The sequence below is a fragment of the Leopardus geoffroyi genome, chromosome E2 (genome assembly GCF_018350155.1).
Source record: "Leopardus geoffroyi isolate Oge1 chromosome E2, O.geoffroyi_Oge1_pat1.0, whole genome shotgun sequence".
Classification (NCBI taxonomy): domain Eukaryota; kingdom Metazoa; phylum Chordata; class Mammalia; order Carnivora; family Felidae; genus Leopardus; species Leopardus geoffroyi.
The window spans coordinates 45,017,875-45,036,008 of record NC_059335.1 but is presented as its reverse complement, the minus strand read 5'-3'; the positions used below and the strand labels follow the sequence as shown (position 1 = coordinate 45,036,008).

The window sequence follows — 18,134 nt, the reverse complement described above, 5'->3', positions numbered from 1 at the left end:
AACTACATGAATGGAACTAGAGGGTATTATGCCAAGCGAAATTAGTCAGTCAGAGAAAGACAAATATCATATGACTTCATTCACATGAAGACTTTAAGATACAGAACAGATGAACACAAGGGAAGGGAAGCAAAAATAATATAAAAACAGGCAGACTCTTAAATATGGAGAACAAACAGAGGGTTACTGGAGGGGTTGTGGGAGGGGGGATGGGCCAAATGGATAATGGACATTAAGGAATCTACTCTTGAAATCACTGTTGCACTATATGCTAACTAACTTGGATGTAAATTAAAAAAATAAATTAAATTAAAAAAAAAGAGTAATTCCTATTTATTGCTGGGTGTTGTTGGGTTGCGTGGATGCCCCATAGTTTATTCATACATTCACTCGTGAGAGGAGATGTGGGTCTTTTCCAATTTTGGGACTACTATGAATAAAGGGGTTAAGATATTAATGTACAGGTTTCGGGTAAATATAAATTTTCTTTTCTCTAGGGCAAGTATCTAGGAATGGAATTTTTGGTCACCTGGTCGGTCCATGTTTAACTTTACAAAAGATTAATAAACTGTCCTCAGAGTCACTGTACCCTTTTGCATTCCCACTGGCAATGATTTAAGAGTTTCCATTTCTCAAAATCCCTGCCAACATGCTTGGTATTGTCATTTGAAAAATGTCTTAGCTGTTCTAATGTGTTAGCAGTGTTATCTCATCGTGGTTTGACTTTGCATGTTCCTAATGACAATGCACATTATTTCATGCACCTGTCTCCTGTATATCCTCTCTGGTAAAGTGTCTGTTAAAATCCTTCCGAATTTTTTGTCTGTTTGTTTTCCAGTGTTGAGTTTTTAGAGTTCTTTATGCATTCTGCATATAGTTTTCATTGGATATATGATTTTTAAGTATTTTCCCCAGTCTTTGCCTTGTCTTTTTATTGTCTTAACGCTATCTTTACAGAGCAAAGTTGTGTAATTTTGATCAAGTTCAATTAATAATTATGCTTTTGGTATCATAGTAAGAATTCTTTGCCTAACCCCCCCCCCCCAATCTTTAAAAATAATGACTTAACAGTTATTCATCTTGATTACTGAGTTGTTGGGGTTTTTTGCAACCCCTTAAATTCTGCAAACCTCACTTTAAGAGTGTACTTTCCACCTTCTCTCTAAATTTTCTTAGTTACCATTTCTAATTTTTTTGACGGTTACACTTTAAACTTCTTTTTCTTTTTCCTTCCCCTTCGACAGCATAGGCATATCTCAGAGATTTGACAGGTCTGGGAGCAAAAAATGCAATAAAGCAAGTCAAATTAATTTTTTTGTTTCCCCATGCATATAAAAATTATGTTTACGCCATACTTAGTCTATTAAGTGTGCAATAGCACTAACAATGTACATACCTTAATTTAAAAATACTTCATTGTTGGTGTGCCTGGGTGGCTCAGTTGGGTAAGCATCTGACTTGGGCTCAGGTCATGATCTCACAGCTCATGGGTTCGAGCCCTGCATTGGGTTCTGTGCTGACAGCTCAGGGCCTGGAGCCTGCTTTGGGTTCTGTGTCTCCCTCTCTCTTTGCCCTTCTCCTGTTTGCGTGCCGTCTCTCTCTCTCTCAAAAATGAATAAACATTTAAAAAATTTTTTTAATAAAAATACTTCCTTGTTTAAAAATGCTCATCAGGGGCGCCTGGGTGGCTCAGTTGGTTGGGCGTCTGACTTCGGCTCAGGTCATGATCTCGTGGTCCGTGAGTTCCAGCCCCGCTTAGGGCTCTGTGCTGACAGCTCAGAGCCTGGAGCCTGTTTCAGATTCTGTGTCTCCCTCTCTTTCTGACCTTCCCCCATTCATGCTCTGTCTCTCTCTCTCTCTCAAAAATGAATAAACGTTAAAAAAAAAAAAGTTCATCATCTGAATTTTCAGTGAGTTATAATCACTAATCGCAGACCATCATACCAAATTTAATGAAAAGGTTCGAAACATTTCAGGAAATTGCCAACACGTGACAGAGACACAACATGGGCAAATGCTGTGGGAAAGGGGGTGATGTGGATTTGTTCAAAGTTTATACAAACTTTCAATGTATAAAAAAATGCATGGGGCGCCTGGGTGGCGCAGTCGGTTAAGCGTCCGACTTCAGCCAGGTCACGATCTCGCGGTCCGTGAGTTCGAGCCCCGCGTCGGGCTCTGGGCTGATGGCTCAGAGCCTGGAGCCTGTTTCCGATTCTGTGTCTCCCTCTCTCTCTGCCCCTCCCCCGTTCATGCTCTGTCTCTCTCTGTCCCAAAAATAAATAAACGTTGAAAAAAAAAATTAAAAAAAAAAAATGCAGTACCTGTAAAACACAGTAAGACATGCACAGTACAACCCATAGGATGATGACTTTACTGTAACTTTCACTTGGTAGGGATTTAAAACTTTTCTCTCTGCTCTGGTCAGCTGCCTAAAGCAGCCTTTGTAAAGCCAGTCAACTTTCCTTCATCTTGGCTATTCTTTAAATGCTTCCCTGTTACTTATCTCTCCAGCCAGCCTTGGACTAAACCATTTAGATTCCCATTCTGAGGAGCAGGGGTTTGCACCCAGCGAAGTGCGTCCTTTGAGACCCCCCAGTGCACAATGTGAACATTGCAAAGGAAGAAATTAATTCCCTTCTCCTGGAACACGTCTCCTAAGGTACCTCGGCCCTCCAAATCTAAGTCCAGAGTCACAGTGACTCAGCGAATCCGAGGCTTTAGGACCACACCCAGCACACCCTTCTCTTTGCCCACCCCATTCCGTGCGGAGGCAATTTCCCAGGACTGGGAGAGGCTCGCGGGGCGCGCTGGGACTCCACCGGAAACTTCCCCCTGCTGTCCCCAGGTGCTTCCTGGACAGGGTCCACATGGGCCTGCCTCCCACCCGCACCCAGACCCTTTAACTGCACCCTCCCGTCCCATATCCCACGCGTACCCAGGGCACCGTACTCCAGTCCTCAGACCCCCCTCCCTTCCCTGAAGAGCAGCCACAGCACGCCCCGCCCTGCGCCCCAGGGGCAAGCAGCCGGCTCCACCCCGGGAGGCCGAGCCCCAAGCGGGCAGGCGCGAGGAGCTATAAAGTGGCAGGCGCTCTGCAGGCTGCACGCCCAACCTTCCGAGGTGCAGCCCCAGCCGCTGCTTGACTGCTGTCCCCCACCCCCCAAAGCGAGGATTCGGCGGCGGCCAGGGTCGCCCTGACAACCAGCAGCGCAGCCAATCAGCACAGCCGGAGCCCTGGCTGGTGAGTGCCGCGTCCGGGAGCTGGGGCACCCCCAGGCCTCAGCTGTCTGCAAGGATCCTGGAGGGGCTTAGAGCTCAGTTTTTCTCCTGGATTCAAAACTGAAAAAGCGAGAGCGTTAAGATCCCAGGTTGAGCCCTAATCAGACACCGGGGGAAGGGGAGCTCCTGTTTTCTACCCCATACCCACAAACTTAGGTGGGCATTTAACAGAGACTTGACCTTGGAAGCAGAAAATTTCCTCCAAAACAGGTCAGAAACCGGCCGTTGTCAACGGCCAAATCTGGTCCACTGGCACACCTTGATTGGCCTTATAGAATTTAAAACATTTTGGAATAAGTTGCTGATATTTATAGTAAATATAGGTTATTTTATTTAAAAATGTGAATTCCCTGCTTCGGGAGGAAAATTGAAAGATCTGGTGAGGAGTGTGCTGGAACTGGTGAACCTGTACCCTTTAGTTGGATAGAGACCATCCCAGGCTGCCTGACCAGGAGAACTGTTTTTTTTTTTTTTTTTTTTTTAAGTTTATTTATTTGTTTTGGAGAGAAATCATGAGTAGGGGAGGTGGGGGAGAGAGAGACAGAGAGAATGCCAAGCAGGCTGCAGGCTGTCAGTGCAGAGCCTGACTCCACGCTTGATCCCACCAACCGAGAAATCATGACCTGAGCTGAAACCAGGAGTCAGAAGCTCAAGAGACTGAGCCACCCAGGTGCCCCTGTTCAGGAGACATTTTTGTCTGTGATCCTTGGATGGGGCAGACCCGATCCCTGTATCGGGTCCATTTCAGTGGCAGAACCTCCGCTCTCCACCATCAACCTAAGGGGACATTACAGGTCACTGCAACTTTATCTGATGCCTCTAAGACACCCCAGCTGCAGCCCCTGCAGGGGCAGGGGGCTCTGTTTACCAGAGAGCCTCATTCCGAGATGGGGCAGTGCTAGTGTTTAGAAAGCCATTTCTTCAATTGGGACAGAACTCTACCTTTTTGTCATTTCCTTCCCTGTGAGCCTTGTTCTTTCTGAAGACACACATACACCTAGAGAATCTCCGCCTGCCACAAATGAGGGGATGAGACTGCTGTTTGCCGTTGACAACCTACAGTTAGAATCTCTGTGAAAAGGGCTGAGCTGGGGACTGGAAGCCCACCCAGAGTTTCTGGAAGCCTAGAGGAGAAGCATCTGGGAGAGACTGCTGGGTAGCTCACAAGGTTTCCTGCATGCATGATAGAGGCTGTTTCTATTTCATTTTTCTTATGTTTATTCATATTTGAGAGACAGAGAGAGACATAGTGTGAGCAGGGGAGGGCCAGACAGAGAGGGAGGGAGACACAGAGTCCAAAGCAAGCTCCAGGCTCTGAGCTTTCAGCACAGAGCCCGACGCGAGGCTCGAACCCATGAATCAGGAGATCATGACCTGAGCCAAAGTCAGATGCTTAACCTACTGGGCCACCTGGGCACCCCTCTATATCATTCTTCTGCTGGCCTGAGGACACCAGCACAGTATAGGGCAATCTTACGGAATATTCTGTACTTATGTGTAACTTAAAAAAAAGGGGGGGGGGAGAATGAGAGAAAATGGAATTATTTGGACCTTGTTTAACTAGTATTAACTGTATCCAGCTAAGTCTTGACATTAATGGAAGCATCCAGAGCATTTGTTTGTAACTACTGGGTTCCTCTGACTGGCAGGCATGCATTCCGTGAGGAACCCAGGGAGCCCAGAAGGCAGGAACAAAATGCATGAAACTGACAGGAGGGCTTGTCCTTATTCCACTTGTAACAGGTTTTCCTTGATTGCTTATTCTTCCTGCCAGAAGGATCATGTGGGTAATCTATCTTTTACTGTTAAATAGACCTAGATGTGCTTTACATTAAAACAATGTACCACCATCCCTTTCTTTCTCTGCCAGCTTTATCTTTCCTTATGTTCCCCAGAACATTGAGTTCTGTGTTGGTCTTCAATGAAACTGCAGGCTGACCGAGTCCTGTTCAATCTGGAATGTCAGTGAATGCTTGGTTTCAGGTTGGCCTGCGGTTGGAGGCAGAGAATTGTAGGAATGTTAGAGTAACAGAGGAGGACAGAGACCAGCTCCCCCGAAACATTTGGGATACTTTGGCCACCAGAATGTATGCTCTACGAAAAAAAAAGATTTGTGTCTCTTTTGTACACGGATGTATCCTAAATGCCTAGAGCAGTGCCTGGTGGATACAGGTGCTCAGTAAACCCTGGTCAGGAGGCTGAGACAAAGAGTTAGGGAGAACATGAGCAGGGCTTATGCTAGGGTGGACGTGCTGGGGGGAACAGAACCCAAAAGATGGTGGGGAAGGAGCCAAACTATGGAGAGAGCCCAAATGCCCATTGACTGATGAATGGATAAAGAAGATGTGGTATGTTTGTGTGTGTGTGTGTGTGTGTGTGTGTGTGTGTGTGTGTGTATGTGTATATACACACACACACACACATATATATATATATATATATATATATATATATATATATATATAAAATCTTGCCACTTGCAATGACATGGATGGACCTAGAATGTATCATGCTAAGCAAAATAAGTCAGAGAAAGACAAATAACATATGATTTCATTCATATGTGGAATTTAAGAGACAAAGCAGATGAACACATGGGAAGTGGGGGGGAAGAGAAGAGAGAGAAACCCAAGAGACTCTTAAGGATAAAGAAGAAACTGAGGGTTGACAGAGGGAGTTGGGCAGGGGGATGGGCTACATGGGTGATGGGTATTAAAATGGGCACTTGTGATGAGCACTGGGTGTTGTATGTAAGTGATCCATCACTGAATTCTACTCCTGAAATCATATTACACTGTATGTTAACTAGAATTTTAAAAATTAAAAAAAAAAAGAGGGTGGGGAAGGAATGAGGGATTTCAGGACACAGAGAAGTGATGATGAATGGGGAGCACATTTCATAGGGTATGAAACCTTGAAAGCGAACCAGCACAGGGAGAGAGCTGCGTTCACAAAGATATGCTCAGCTGCGTTACCAAGTGGCCTCCATCAGGTCAATTATGTGCATGGCAAGCAGAAATGAATATTAAATTAGGGGTATTGGTAATAAGCTCATTTGGCTTTCAAACCTCTCCTTCAATGGCAGCTCCTTCTGAAGGCCTTCCCTAATCAGCCAGCCCGAAGTCAACAGTTTTCCTCTGGAATTTTGTTCCTTGCCTCCCCCGTCAGGCTAATGCCATTAGTTTTTTGTGTGCACGTCTTACCGCCATTCCTAGGGGGAAATTCTGAGGATGTCAAACGGGTCATGTAGCTAGTTAAGTGGCAGGAAGGGAATATGAACACTTCAAGTCCAAAAAACCCCAGGTTTGTCCATGAAAGGACCTGGCAACCAGTGACTTGGTATCATGCTGTTTGGAGAGGGAGTCACCCATCTGCCCCTCAACTCTGGCCCAGGAGCGCTTCTGCTCTACTGACTGCCGATCAGTGTTCTGTTGAATATTTAGAACCTTTGACCATTTTTTTCTACTGCGTTGTTTTCAGGAATCTATATATACCAGATACTGAACACCGTTGGTTTTGTTTCTGGCAAATATGTTCTTCTTTGTGTCTCATCTTACATCGTTTTTTTTTGTTTTTTGTTTTTTTTAAGTTTATTTACTTATTTTGAGAGAGAGAGAGAGCACAAGCAGGTGAGGGGCAGAGAGGAGAGACAGAATCCCAAGCCGACTCCATGCCATCAGCTTGGAGCCTGACGTGGGACTCGGACTCAGGAACCCTGAGATCATGACCTGAGCCGAAATCAAGAGCCCGACCTTAACCTACTGAGCCACCCAGGCGCCCCTGTTTATTTTTGAAAGCAGCAGGCGTCCTATAGCTTGTAGGTGATGAGCTCCTTAAAAGCAAGGGCTAGATATCCTGTTTCAGTCATTTTATGGCAAGTGCCTTTGTATTTTACTACTTCAGAAGTGCCTGTGAATACTGATAAGTAAAAAAAAAAATTATCTTTATATCTATATACATAGCTCAGAAGAAGTAAGCCACAAGAATATAAACTCACAAAGCAGTATTCAGTAAACACTGATAGAACTAATGCAAAGGTACGTCACAGAGAAAACGCTTGTCAGAACTTTATATACTCACATCTCTCCCGAGAGTGGTGAGTCCTGGAGTTGATAAAGAGGGGGCAGGGATTTGTTAAGGCAGCCTCAGGAGCTCCTGAACTTTTCCCCAGGCCATCCAAAGTAGGTAAATCGATCTCCTAGAACTTGAATCCCTTATCAGACTTCTGTTCCCCGAGTCGGAGTTTGGAGAGTCTGAAACGCCACGAGCGAGCGAGAGCGAGCGAACGAGGCGAGGCTCCTAGGCAGGCTAGGGCCGCCGCCTGGCCGATTTTAACCCAGAGCAGCTGCTCCCGCTGGAGCTCCGCCCATGGGTGCAGATGTTAGGAGTTAGGGAGAAATGAGGCAGTGACACCAATTACTAGGAGCAGTGTTGGTGGTAAACTCCATTCCCTGCCCCGCTGCCTGCACATGGTTGCGTGGATTTATCTATGATTTATTAACTTTTTTTAGTGATCTCTACACCCAAATGGGGCTTGAACTCACAACCCTGAGATCAAGAGCTCCGTGCTCCTTTGAGCCAGCCAGGCGCCCTTATGTCTACATATTTTTACATTATTCCAGCTTCACCACTTGCCATGTAAACTTGGGTAACTTGCTTAACTTTTCGGTGCCTCGGTTTCCCCATCTTTAATGTGGGATACTGATTGTATCTAGCTCATGGTGTTGCCATGACAACTGGAAAAGAATGCAAAGCACTCAGAGCAGTGCCTAGCACGTAGTAAGCACCCGTTGATGCTGTTATCCAGCGAAAGGCAAATAGTATACGATTTCACTTGTTTGTGGAATATGAAAACCCAATGAGCAAGCAAACAAAAGACATAGACCCATAAATACAAAAAACAAACTGACTTTGCCAGACGGCAAGGGGGAGTAGGGGGTTAGGCAGATGGGTGAAGGGGAGGGGGAGATACGGGTTTCCAGTTATAGAATGAATAAGTCACGAGGACAAAAGGTACAGCACAGGGAATATGGGCGGTGGTCTTGGTCTTGTAGGAGAGTCGTGTGCTATGACAGGTGAGCGCACCAGGGTGAGTGCGGTGTAAGGTGTAGGCGCGTGGAATCGCTGTGTTGTCCACCTGAAACTCATGCAACGCTGTGTGTCAAGTATACGTCAAGTAAAAGAGAATAAAAAGGGGTGCCTGGCTGGCTCAATTGGGAGAGCCTGTGACTCTTGCTCTCAGGACCGTGAGGTTGAGCCTCACATTGAATATAGAGATTACTTAAAAATAAAGAAATAAAACTTTAAAGAAATAAAACTAAACTAAAATAAATGCCGTTGCTGCAAGAGGAAAACATTCTGGTTCTAACAACTTTGTAATACAGAGGAGGTCCAAGAAAAAAGTAAATCTTTCCCCTCTGTCTCTATGCCCTTGACATCTCTTACCTAGCTAAGAACACTATCAGTAGTTTCATGTAATTATTCCACATCTTTTTCCCCTCATACCTATATGCTGCAAATCTTCGTACACATATATGTAGTTTCTTTGTCTTTTTTTTTTTTTCAAGTAATGTCTACACCCAACGTGGGGCTCGAACTCACGACTCCAAGATCAAGAGTCACGTGCTCTACCCACTGAGCCAGAGAGGGGCCCCTCATTCTTTGTATTTTTTTTAAATTTTATTTTATTCCTGAGAGACAAAGAGAGAGTGATAGAGTGTGAGCGAGGAAGGGACAGAGAGAAAGGGTGACACAATCCAAAGCAGGCTCCAGGCTCTGAGCTGTTAGCACAGAGCCCCATGTGGGGCTTGAACTCAAGAACAGTGAGACCATGACCTGAGCTGAAATCGGATGCTTCCCCGACTGAGCCACCCAGGCGCCCCTCTTTGTCTTTTATAGTAATGGATTCACACTCGCTTCATTTGATCAGTTAACAATACATCGTGGATAGCTTTCTGGGTAACTCTATACAGTTAACAGCATACTAGTCTGTAATGTGTATGTGCCATAATTTATTCAAATGTCCCCCATAAAGAATCAGTGAATGCCAGTGAAGAGAATGACACAGTCCACGTCCTTGCTCATACATCCTTATATCCCAACGCTTTTAGTCTGTAGAACAGATTCCCCAAAGTTGGAGAGCTAGGTCAAGATTTATGCGTCCTCAAAATTGAAAGAGATTCGGCCTCATTACTTTCCCCCAGGGTGGAGGCAATTCGTGTTCCCACTGGCAGCTGCTAGCTTTCCTGCAATCTTAATAGCCCTCAGTGTTGCTTGTCTTAAATTGTTTTGCCAATCTGATGGGTAAATAATGATAAATTGTTTTGCCAATCTGATGGGTAAATAATGATATCTCATTTTAATTTGCTTTTCCTGACAGGCCAGGCAAGGCACCTGCTCATTTGTTTTTTGTCATCTGCATTTCCTTCTCTGTGAGTAGAGTGCTCATATCCTTGATTTATTTTTCTATTGTGTAGTCTGTCTTTTTTCTGTGTGTAGGCATTCGTTGGGATTTTAACCCTTTGTGGTAAGAGTTGCAGGTATCTGCTCCCCGTTGATTGTCTTTTGACTTTGTTTATGGTGCCTTCTGGTACACACAGATTTTTAATTTTTTTTTAAGTGATTTTTTTTAACGTTTATTTATTTTTGAGACAGGGAGAGACAGAGCATGAACGGGGGAGGGTCAGAGAGAGGGAGACACAGAATCCGAAACAGGCTCCAGGCTCTGAGCTGTCAGCACAGAGCCCAACGCGGGGCTCGAACTCACGGACCGTGAGATCATGACCTGAGCCGAAGTCGGCCACTTAACTGACTGAGCCACCCAGGCGCCCCCAGATTTTTAATTTTTATGTGGCTTTATCTGGCAAGCTTTCCGTTCGTGGTTGCTGAATCTCTAGTCTTTCTTACAAAGTATTCTCCATCTTGAGGTTATACAAATTCTTCCTTTAGATCCGTACTCTGCCAGGAATCTATTGCTCTACGAGGTGTGTTTGTGGGATAGTGAAAACAACAACACAAATACAACAGACACACTGAAAATTCGAAGTGAATTTTCACAAACTTGTGTGATCAGCACCCAGGAAATAGAACATTGCCACTACCCCCTGATGAGGGGAACCAAGATACTGACGCCGGACACCTAATAGAAGGTGTTAGCAGGGGGGTGCCTGGGTAGCTCAGTCGGTTGGGCGTCCCTTCGGCTCAGCTCATGATCTTGCAGCGTGTGAGTCCAAGCCCCACGTCAGGCTCTGCACTGACAGCTCAGAGTCTGGAGCCTGCTTTGGATTCTGTCTCCCTCTCTACTCCTCCCCGACTCACACACACACTCTCTCTCTCTCTCTCTCAAAAATAAAATACAAACATAAAAAAAAAAGGTGTCAGGAGGATAAGTCCATTTTCATGCAGATGGCCAGTTAAGTATGCCAGCAAAATTAGCCACTGCATGAAAATGCGTCCTTTATTCATTGGTACTTTTAAGGAGAAAATATGTTTCTGGCTGCCGTGGATGGACTGCATCACCCAATGCCTCGCAGAGTTCACTCCTCTATTATGGATCCTGGCTCGGCCGCCCTGTAGCTAAAGCTTTGCTGCTTGGAAACTGATTTTCTCCATATGCCTTGTGTGTGTCTAAATAGCCAGAAGAGCACTGATCGTACTGGCCCACGCAGAGAGGACGTCCTTCAACCATGCCATGAAGGAGGCTGCCGTAGAGGCCTTGAAGAGGAAAGGATGGGAGGTCACTGTGTCAGACCTGTATGCCATGAACTTCAATCCCGTCATCTCCAGAAGGGACATCACAGGTAGGATCAGCCTTCCCCCCCCTTTAATTAGGTCTCTGTGGCATATCTCGCCTATGGGTTCTGTGGCTCAGCCTCGGCCCCTCTGACTCCAGCCTGTCATTTTCCTCCGGGCAGGTCCACTGAAGGACCCCGAGAACTTTCAGTATCCTGCCGAGTCTGTTCTAGCTTATAAAGAAGGCCGCCTGAGCCCCGATATTGTGGCAGAACAAAAGAAGCTGGAAGCTGCAGACCTTGTGATTTTTCAGGTGCGATAGGACATCAGAAGGAGTGTCAGGATGCTTGAGTTCTTACTGTCCTAGACTGGTCACCTAATTAGCTATGTGATCTTAGGAAAAGTCATTTACACACTTCAGCGCCTTCTTTATAAAGAAGGGTGATGACTTCAAAAGGGGTGGTGTTACACAGATTTGTAGATATTGTGAACCTGGCTGTACTACTCTGAAAATATGTGACTACATGGGGCATGTGGGTAGCTTAACAAAGCCTGACTCTTGGTTTCGGCTCAGGTCACCATCTCACGGTGTGTGGGTTCGAGCCCCCCGTCGGACTCTGTGCTGACAGCCAGGAGCCTGCTTGGGATTCTCTCTCTGCCTCTCTATCTGCCCCCCCACCTCACTCCCCTCCTCACCCCCGCTCCTATACACGCTATCTCTTCTCTCTCTCTTAATAAATAAATAAACAAACTTAGACAAAAATATGTGACTACAAAGATGACCAGTGAGCCTTGAGCTTCTCTTCAGTTAGTGATTCCTTGTGGGATCTCTCAAAGTTTGTACTTGACCCTTCTCTGCCCGAGCGCGGAGTGAAGCACGGGGCACGGACCCCTGCGGTCAGAGCCTCCCAGCTGAAGGGGGCGCTGCCCTGTTTCCTGTGTTCCCGCCCCTCTTCTCGTGGAAGCTGTCTCCCCGCCAGGCAGTCCGTACTGTACGAGCTCCTTGTCAATCCTCTTTCCCGAAAATGCCACACTGGACTCAATGACTTTGCTTCTACCGGTTCTAACCAGCCTTTTGATATTGAACACGGACCGGATGTGACCCTAGAAACCGCACGAGGAGGGTGACACCAGCTGCGGCTTTTGCAACTGTTCAATCAGCTGCAAAGAATCCAAACTTTTAGGTCTTCCGTTCCACCCTCAGGCCTATCGCTCTCAAAGCCACGCCCCATGAGCCAGTGCCCCGAAGGATGCCTTTTTGGTCAGCGTTTTCCACTGTATCTTTTCCTAGTGCGGCCGTTGCGGCCACTGTGGCAGCTTTCAGTTCTGCTTCTCAGAATCACCGTATTTTAGAATTGGAAAGGACCTTGGTGGTCTTTGAATTTGGCTTCTATCCGATGCTTCAGTTTACTATCAGTACAACGGTGCAAGTTGTGTACTGTAAAATAGCAACATACCGAAACACAACGTAGACACTTCAGATTTGTATACTTATAACATTTTACCAACAGATGACAGGGAAAAGTCTTTTTTAATTTTTTTTTTTTTTTTTTTTTTTTTTTTTTTTACTTAAAAATGTTTATTTTGAGAGAGAGTGGGTGAGGTGGGGGGAGGGCAAAAAACGGAGAAGCAGAGAGAATCCCAAGCAGGGTCTGCCCTGTTAGCGCCGGGTGGGACGCGGGGCGAGACGCGGATGTTTGACTGAGCCACCCCGGCACCCCTGGCAAAGTCTTACTATGGGAATCGGTGTACTTGTATGGTAGTCTTTCAACATAGAAATAAAGCGTCCTGGGGCGCCTGGATGGCGCAGTCGGTTAAGCGTCCGACTTCAGCCAGGTCACGATCTCGCGGTCTGTGAGTTCGAGCCCCGCGTCAGGCTCTGGGCTGATGGCTCAGAGCCTGGAGCCTGTTTCCGATTCTATGTCTTCCTCTCTCTCTGCCCCTCCCCCGTTCATGCTCTGTCTCTCTCTGTCCCAAAAATAAACATTGAAAAAAAAAATTAAAAAAAAAAAAAAAAGAAATAAAGCGTCCTGAGGAAGCGATACTTTAATTTATCCCAAGGTACCACTGGGGCTAGCCCCCTGCTCACTTTTCTCACTTCTCCAAGAACAACCAGAGGAAGAATAAACTTTCAATATGCTGCAAGCCAACCAATTCTGTTTTCAGCTCTGACTGTAGAACATTCGCAGGGACCAAATCTACGTGTCTAAGCCACCTACATGTTTATCTTAAAAGCCTCAGGTCTGGCCCCTCACAACTGCAGAGTTGTGAGTAATCTGCAGAGTAATCTGGAGATTACTCAAGCCCCTGGTTTTACAGATGAGGCCCATCAGACTTAGCAAAAGTAAGGGGCTTATGCGACAAAGGTCTTGCATCGTGTCCACGGCAGATTCAGGGTGAGAACACGAATCTTGTGCTCCATCTCCTGTCCCTTCTGTTCTAAACCCCGGCCCCTTCTGCCCCCTTTCCTGTGGATCAATAACCCGTCAAATATCAGGGAAAGATATCAAGTCCAACAAATTCCTTCTCTGTGCTAAACTTGTCTCATCGGGCCTGTCCCAGGTGTCCCTGTGTTTAAATCCGAAGTCAGGGAGAAGAAGAGGAAATACTGGTATCGTCCTTGTGCTGCTTTTATTAGGACAAGAGGGCCGACAAGACTCTTCCACGGGAATTCCCTGATAAGCCGAGCGCACACGGGTCATTTGTTCGCCTGTGTGAGCGCACACTCATGTGCAGCTTGTTCTATTTGAAAAAAAAATTTTTTAGTGTTTATTTTTGAGACAGAGACAGAGCATGAGCGGGGGAGGGGCAGAGAGAGAGGGAGACATAGAATCTGAAGCAGGTTCCAGACTCTGAGCTGTCAGCGCAGAGCCCGATGCTGGGGCTCGAACTCAACAGACCTTGAGATCATGACCTGAGCCGAAGTCGGACGCTTAACCGAATGAGCCACCCAGGTGCCCCATGTGCAGCTTATTCTAAACGGTAGGATTTCACATCCGTGAACACAAGGTACATGTTTCACATTGTTGACAGCACTCCTACAAAATATTGATTTTGTATTTTGCGTCACACACCGTAGCAAACTTTATCTGCATTCCTTGCTATTTAGACTCGGCCGCGAAATGTGATCTTATAGAAACAAATCATCATTGCACGTGGCTTTCTTCAGACCTATCCGGTACTTGTTTCTTTTAGGCAGAAATAGAGTGTCAAGTTGACTGACCAAGGACAATATTTTTCTTTAATGTGCTAACTCCTCCGGAAGCAACGACAAGGGCCCCAAGAAGGGTTTGCTCTTCTGTGATGTCAGCCAAGCACCTGAGCCTTCTTCGCTGGCGGTAGTTCCTGCTGTGACCTCTCTGTGCTCTGCCCCACAGTTCCCGCTGCAGTGGTTCGGCGTCCCCGCCATCCTGAAAGGCTGGTTTGAACGAGTGCTCGTAGGGGGGTTCGCGTACACGTATGCTGCCATGTATGACAATGGACCTTTCCGGGTAGGTGGATGGTTCTGTTTCTCTAACAGCTGGATCCGGGCTGCCTTCTGTCTTGAGGCAGAGTTCTGAACACAATTGGGTACTAAGGTCAGGCTCCTGGGAGAGCTGGATAATAGTGCGTGTAGATATTTAATTTTTTAAAAATATTTATTTTTGAGAGAGAGAAAAAAGCGTGAGCAGGGGAGGGGCAGAGAGAGAGGGAGACACAGAATCCGAAGCAGGCTCCAAGCTGTGAGCACAGAGCCCGACGTGGGGCTCGAACCCTTGAACCACGAGATCATGACCTGAGACCAAGTCGGACACTCAACCCACTGAGCCACCCAGGCGCCTCTGTGTGAAGATATTTAGACAGGACTTTAGGATTTGTTTTAACATACCCCAGGAACACAAGGGGCGGGGAGATTAGACAAAACTAGAATGGCAAGATGCTGAGCGTTGAGGCTGGGTGGTGGAGGCCTCATGAGACTATTTTCTGTATGTATGTAGACACCCAAATACTACACCGGACACATTTTGAGGTCTCCTGGATTACATGCCTGGATACAGGCAGAGCGCCGTGGGGAGACGGACACAACAAATAACTCCACGTAGGCACCAGCAGTCGACACCGGTTTTGTATCAGCCTTCACCTGCTTGGCCACACCCCGGAGTAATGTGGACTCCGGGGCTGGCCCTCGAGTGTTGACTTCTGGAGTCATACTGCGTAGCTCAGAGGAGCCAGTGTGGGAGGAAGGAACAGAAATAGCAGGTGGCTGGACTTGTGTGTCGAGAAGAACACAAGAACAGCCCTGGGGCCGTTTCGTGAACCTCCTGTCATGAAGGAGACGTGGAGCGTGATGACTTTTCCTTCGCAGAATAAGAAGACCGTGCTTTCCATCACCACTGGTGGCAGCGGCTCCATGTACTCTCTGCAGGGTATCCACGGAGACATGAATATCATCCTCTGGCCAATTCAGGTTACTTTGTTTCAGTGAACCTTCCCCGGGGATTAATTAATTGAGCTTTCTGTGGGGTCCAGATTCTCAAGATGGCAGCTGAAAACAGACCCGAGGTGTGAGGACGGAAGCAACGTAATAATTCAGAACTCCAGGGAGCTCCCTTCTAAGCCTTACTAGTCTTCCCAGGCCCCTGTACTCAAGAGTAACCTGGGTATGCACGCGTCCAAACAGCTCTGTCTCCTAACCAAAGGCTAGTGCAGGTAACCCCTAGATTTGTATAGCCATGGGCCCCCACTCCAGACAACTGATCTCTGTCTCCAGTCTTCCTGGCCTTCTCCAGGTTGCCGCTATGGCCTCACCACCTGTGAGAAAATTTCAGAAATGATTTAGCCCAGCCAGCAAGAGTGGAGTCTGAGGGAGGCTTCTGGGTGGTCGGTCACTGGACTATGAAGATGATCTCTTATACAGAAGAGGGTTGGAGAGAAGAGCAAATGCGGTGGCCACCTAGAACGGCGGAGAATTAACATTAATATTGGAGAATAAATTCTACGGATCACTTATTGAGGCTCATCTAGTTAGAAGGAGAGGCGGAGAAAGGCGCATCCACATACCTTGGCAGGAGTCCTCTGCCAAGAAGCCGAAACTCCCTTATGTGAAAGAAGTTCCGGCTCTTTGGCAGAGGATCCCCGGCTGGCACGGTTTCAAGATTTTGTTCATTTAAACAAGAGCCCAGCTGAATAGGCTAAAATAGGTAACAGCTAGGAATAGAGCGCTAGAAGGTGAGAGAAAATAGCTATGAATTGATTCTCCAGGGTGCCTCAGGCCCCCACGTCGGAGCGTCTTGTTGGAAAGCCTACATTACTTCTGTTTGTTTGTGGTACAAGCTGTATAGGGTTTGTTCTGTGACTCACCTCTGTTCTCCGTGTGTCCCCAGAGCGGCACTCTGCATTTCTGTGGCTTCCAAGTCCTGGAACCTCAGCTGACATACAGCATTGGGCGCACTCCTACGGACGCGCGAATTCAGATCCTGGACGGATGGAAGAAACGCCTGGAAAATATCTGGGATGAGAAGCCACTGTATTTTGCTCCAAGTAGCCTCTTTGACTTAAACTTCCAGGCAGGGTTCTTAATGAAAAAGGAAGTGCAGGATGAGCAGCAAAACGAAAAATTTGGCCTCTCTGTGGGCCATCATTTGGGCAAGTCCATTCCGACTGACAACCAGATCAAAGCCAGAAAATGAGACTCACAAGACTAGATTCCTTTCAGAAATGTAGCCAAATCTAGGTTTCTTTTTCAGGCTTGCTTGACTGGCTTCAGTTTTTAAGATTTTTTGTGTGTTTTTATTTCTTTCCACAGGGAATGAATAGGAGACAGAATTGACTGTATTCATACATTTTTGGATAGTTTTATTCAATGTAACCGATTCTTCTGATTGCTATCATGGCCAAACCTGATTAGTCTCAAGAGGCCACTGAGGATACAAAGCAGGGAAAGATGGAGAAAGATGCGAGGCAATATTCTTTAAGGTCCTCTCCACAACTGAATTCCTCTTTTTAGGGATCCATTTTTAGGGCTAAATCTGGCTGGAGAGTATCCAACTCCTCCATGATACATTTTTCTTTTAATTGCCCTCTCTGTGGTTTATGACAAAAGGGAATTAATTGCTCTGAGAAAGAAATGACTGAATCTGACACAAGGGACTTGTTTAGTAGTTACTAATCTGTGCTTGTTTATGGCACAGGATGATACTGGTTTTGATTACTACGCAGTGACTAATATGCCTAATGTGTGTGTTACTCTTGCTTCGCCTGTTGTTCTTTATACACAGCACACACTGATACCTTCCGATGAAAAGACAGTAAAACTCTTCTTTACCTCAATCTTTTAATTTCATGTCTGCAGGAAAATAAACCAACATATCTATACGCTACATCTGCCGCTATGAATGAATTCAAGAAATAGTTGCTCCCAATACTTAGCAGCCTTCTACAAACACTACTTTATTTCTGAGCTACATCACAGTCTGGAAGGGTTTCTTCTCTGTCATTGTTGACCTGATGACTTTCCTTTTGGAAGCGTTTGGTCCCACAGTTTTGGGGATAACACTGTAATCCTAGAGTTTCATTAACTTTGAACAATTTTGGCATCATATTCTAACTTCCCATTGAAATGATTGAAGTGTGACTGACTCACTGGCGGTATAATTCAAGTGGAATATGATGAAAGGCCGCCCTCTGGTGGTGCGTTGAAAGGAAACACGAGGGGTTTTGCAAAGCAAGGTTGCCTGGAACTGGGAACAGGTCCTGTACCTGCCAAGGAAACGAGGGCGGCAGGCTGGAGACCCTCATGTGCCAGATGCTGACAGGCAATTGGGTAATTCCCCCTCCCCCCCCAAATATACTTAATGGCAGATGGCTGGGTGCTTCAGCTTGAAAATATCTTGTTACCTTCCTGCTTGCTGCAATTTTGTGTAAATTTCTGAAAGTTCCAGATGAAATCAATAAAACCCATTTGTACAAAGATCCAGGCTTATTGGTTTCAGCGAAGCTAGTGATGGAGGTGAGGCATACAGGCAAAGTGGAATCGATGACTCAGGAAGATGGGATCAGAGCCTGCAATAAATTATGGCCAGGAGCCTCGAATGAGAGCTCTCCCAACAGGGCTGCTTCATACTGAACGGTAATGGAACAACATA

At 46.3% G+C, this 18,134-nt stretch overlaps 1 protein-coding gene across 2 annotated transcripts; it reads left to right on the top strand.

Moving 5' to 3' along the window:
- The first annotated feature begins 2,747 nt into the window (after positions 1-2,747).
- On the top strand, positions 2,748-17,369 carry NQO1 (NAD(P)H quinone dehydrogenase 1). Of its 2 annotated transcripts, XM_045443341.1 has the most exons (6): positions 2,748-3,241; positions 10,914-11,078; positions 11,193-11,323; positions 14,388-14,501; positions 15,356-15,457; positions 16,374-17,369. In XM_045443341.1, the coding sequence occupies exons 2-6, from the start codon at positions 10,970-10,972 to the stop codon at positions 16,677-16,679; spliced, it is 762 nt and encodes a 253-aa protein (XP_045299297.1). In that variant the 5' UTR covers positions 2,748-3,241; positions 10,914-10,969; the 3' UTR covers positions 16,680-17,369. The 2 variants fall into 2 exon arrangements, with proteins under 2 accessions (XP_045299297.1, XP_045299298.1); XM_045443342.1 differs by lacking the exon at positions 15,356-15,457 and having other exon boundaries at positions 2,822-3,241.
- Positions 17,370-18,134: the final 765 nt, after the last annotated feature.